General features: G+C 58.6%; 1 protein-coding gene across 1 annotated transcript in view; it reads left to right on the top strand.

Annotated features, from left to right (window-relative positions):
* Positions 1-11: 11 nt before the first annotated feature.
* Positions 12-3,415, top strand: part of NFE2L1 (nuclear factor, erythroid 2 like 1) — a 9,767-nt gene continuing 6,363 nt past the window's right edge. The window contains exons 1-3 of the mRNA XM_009287783.2: positions 12-213; positions 407-615; positions 1,038-1,549. Of these exons, the coding sequence (XP_009286058.1) occupies positions 1,040-1,549 (510 nt within the window). The 5' untranslated portion in view covers positions 12-213; positions 407-615; positions 1,038-1,039. The remainder of the gene's footprint in view (positions 214-406; positions 616-1,037; positions 1,550-3,415) is intronic.

Raw genomic sequence — 3,415 nt, forward strand, 5'->3', positions numbered from 1 at the left:
GGAGGGGCGAGCCCGGGAGTCCTCGGTCGGGCGCTGGCCAGGGATGTTTTGCTGCCCGTGGAAAGCCCCTGCCGGGTTTTTGTAGAGCCGCTGGAAACTGGGCTAAGGAGTGAAAGGGAGTCGGAGCTGGATTCCTTCAGAGAGAGGGGAAGTTGACGCACCAGCCTAAGAATAGCTCAGGGAGGGGAAGTATGGACAATGTTGTCACCAAAGGTAACCTCCGCCGTGTGTGTCTCTGTGCCCGTGTCGTGTCAGGAAAATCAGCTTTTCGAGTGACATTCGCTCGGCTTTTCAGGGGCCCGCGCGCGGGGAAGTGGCCGTTTCCCGGTGTAGTAGGTCCATGTGCAATGTTTAGGGTGGTGCCTCGTCGGCGTGTTATCGCGTTCGCTCTCTGGTTATATTTCAGCTGCTGATGAAACCGCGGCCAGAAGTGGAGGAGTCTTTGGGCCTTCCCACGATCGGGGCCTTTGACTCGTAAAAGGCTCCTCCGAGAAGCTTCGCAGACCAGAAGAGGGGAAGAAGGAGCAGCCGGCTGTCGGAGGGAGCAGACCGCGTCCTGGAGCGTGGGGAATTGGGGGGGCGAGAGGAAGTCGCTGTATGTGGAGTTTTCGGACAGTAAGTCGCATGGATTTTTATGCAGCTGCATGGTCTGTGTTCTAAAACAGGTCCGAAGAAGAGGAGAGGGCAAGGGAGGGTGGAGGCTGTCTCCTGGGGAGGGTTCGTTGCTTCTCGAGATTTAAATCTTTAATTACATTTTGCTGGCCGATCCCTGAGTTCCAGAATTTGAGAAGAAAAACAAAGTCGTCCTGAACCCAAAGTCTCGAATGTTCTTGAAACTTTTATCCTGTTGTTTAGCGAGAACCTGAATGCCGAAGTCGTCGCTTTACTTTGCTTGTTTGAAAGTGGGGCAGAGGAAAGACAAACCCAACCAACCTGTTGTGTGGAGAATTCGTCTGACGCTGGGTTGTTTTGTTGGGGTTTGTTTTTTTTTTTTAAATTCCCAAACCCTCCACCTGTTTTCTTTTCTCCTCCGCCAGAAATGCTTTCTCTGAAGAAATACTTCACCGAAGGCCTCATCCAGTTCACCATCCTGCTCAGCTTGATCGGCGTTCGCGTGGACGTGGACACCTACCTGAACTCGCAGCTCCCCCCTCTCCGGGAGATCATTCTTGGCCAGAGCTCCGCTTACACCCAGACCCAGTTTCACAACCTGCGGAACACCTTGGATGGATATGGCATCCACCCAAAAAGCGTAGACCTGGACTATTACTTCACCGCTCGCAGGCTGCTCAACCAGGTGAGGGCCCTGGACAGGTTTCAGGTGCCCACCACCGAAGTCAACGCCTGGTTGGTGCACAGAGACCCCGAAGGCTCCGTGTCCGGTAGCCAGCCCAGCGCCGGCATCGCCCTAGAGAACGGCAGCGGCCTGCAGGATGGGAGCGGTCCCGACAACGGGGTGAGGGAGAGCGGAGCGGAGCAGGGCTTTGGGGAAGAACTGGAAGATTTGGGAGCGGTGGCTGCCCCGGTGAACGGAGACCTGACCAAAGAGGTAGGCAGGTCTTTGCTTTTGCCTGTGGTGGGGGTGGTGGGGGGAAAGGGAGCCCCTGGGGGGGGCTCTTGCCCTCCGGTATCCGTCTGAGCGAGCGGTACTCTGCACGTTGGGTGTGTTTAGCACTGGGGAAGAGTGGGTCCCCTCTTGGGAATGGCGTAATACTAAATTACGGTTCGGTTAGAGGGCTCTGGGTGTACGCGTGGGGCCGCTTTTCCTTTCTGTTTGTTTTATTCTTGGTCTGAAAGTAATAGGAAAAGGAGGGGGAGAGGGTTGGGGTCAGCATTTCAACCCCTGCGCATAGCTTTGTGTTTGTGAAACTGATCAAACGAGGCTGGGTAATAAACAGGGGCATTGGGTAACAGCCTCATCCCAGGTGTCGAGCGGGTGGTTGGGTTACTTGGCTCTGGAGTTCATCCCGTGGCGATGTTTATTGCTTGGTTTTCATCACGGACGGGTGGGGAGAGGTGAACTGGAAAGCGGTTTATTTTTTTTCTGTCGGAGCGCAACCTTTCGGCGGCCGTGATGCAGTGCTGGTCCCCGGGAGCTGCCGCTCTTTCTCCTTTTTGGCACCGCTCTCTTTGTCACGGCACGTTCAGCCTCTCCCTGGCCGCGGCGTGGGGGGACGTTAGCGCCCATTTGCGACGTCGGGTCCTTCCAGCGTCGCTTTCGCGTCTCGTAGATTGCGTCTCGGACGAGCTGCTGAGGCGTCCGGGCATGGGGAGAGCCGAATTCAACCGCTGCCACCCCTGTCCCCCTGCGGCGAGGGGTGGGCAGCTTTGCAGGCAGCTGTCGCGGATGCCTGGGGCTTTTGTCATGTGGCTTCAGCGCAGCGGCAGGCAGGGAATCGAGTGAGGAAAGCGGTGTGAACGCGTGCAGGCCGGAGAGACAAAGGTGACGATTGTTTCGGGTCTGGTATTGAGGGATGAGCAGCGGGATGCTGCCGTGGGAAGCGTGGATGGTGCCTCGGCCGTACCCGCGGGCAGCTTTTCCCCCCGCCCGTGGGGATCTCCTGGCTCCGGAGGCGTTCGGGCTGCGGGACGGAGGGTGAAAACCCCGCTCTGGGTTTGCAACCGGCGTCCTTGGAGGCGTCAACGAGAGGGAGCTTCGGTCGGAGGGTCGCGAAACACGAGGCAAACGTTCGCACGTTCAGCTTCTTCCCCGATAGTCGGGAGAGGTAATTCCTTGTCTCGGGAACGGGGAGGAATTTAATGAAACGCCTTGTGCAAGGTCACGTGCAGGAGATTTCGCTGCCCTTCCCCAAGTCTGGTGTTCTTGGCTGGGGGCGTTGGGTCTGGGGAGCCTTTCAAGCGCGGCGTAGAGAAACCAGGGTCAGATTTGAGAGAGAAACGCTGCGGATTTGAGCGGCAAGAGGCCTGTTTATTTCTGTCTTAAAATACAGTCCTGCGTTGGATGCCGTTGCTGCGAGCCGCCCGCGCGCGGGGGGCTGCTGCGAACCCGGCCCGCTCGGGCTGGCCTTGCCGGGAGCGAAACCGCCGGGCGATGCCGGCTGGGAAGCACGCTCCTCCGCGCTGCGGTTTCACTCCGGTCGCCCCTTTTGGGGAAGGGTGGGGAAATCCGGGTCTGCACCTTCCCCGATCCGGATTCAGGCATCCGGGCTCTTCCTCGGGTCTCTATTCCGGGTCTGCTTCCCCGATCCGGATTCAGGCATCCGGGCTCTTCCTCGGGTCTCTATTTTCTCTTTTTTTTTTCCCCCAAACCCCCCCGGCTTGGAGAGGAGGGTTATTTGCACCTGCAAGGCGCGCTGCGCTGCTGGGGGCACAGCGCCCGGGCACCCAGCGCCAGGAAATCCCGTCTGCCGAGCCCGCCTCGCACACCCACGTCACGCCGTCACGCCGCCCTCTC

This window comes from Aptenodytes forsteri, unplaced genomic scaffold (assembly GCF_000699145.1).
Source record: "Aptenodytes forsteri isolate BGI_AS27 unplaced genomic scaffold, ASM69914v1 Scaffold25, whole genome shotgun sequence".
In the NCBI taxonomy this organism is placed as follows: Eukaryota; Metazoa; Chordata; class Aves; order Sphenisciformes; family Spheniscidae; genus Aptenodytes; species Aptenodytes forsteri.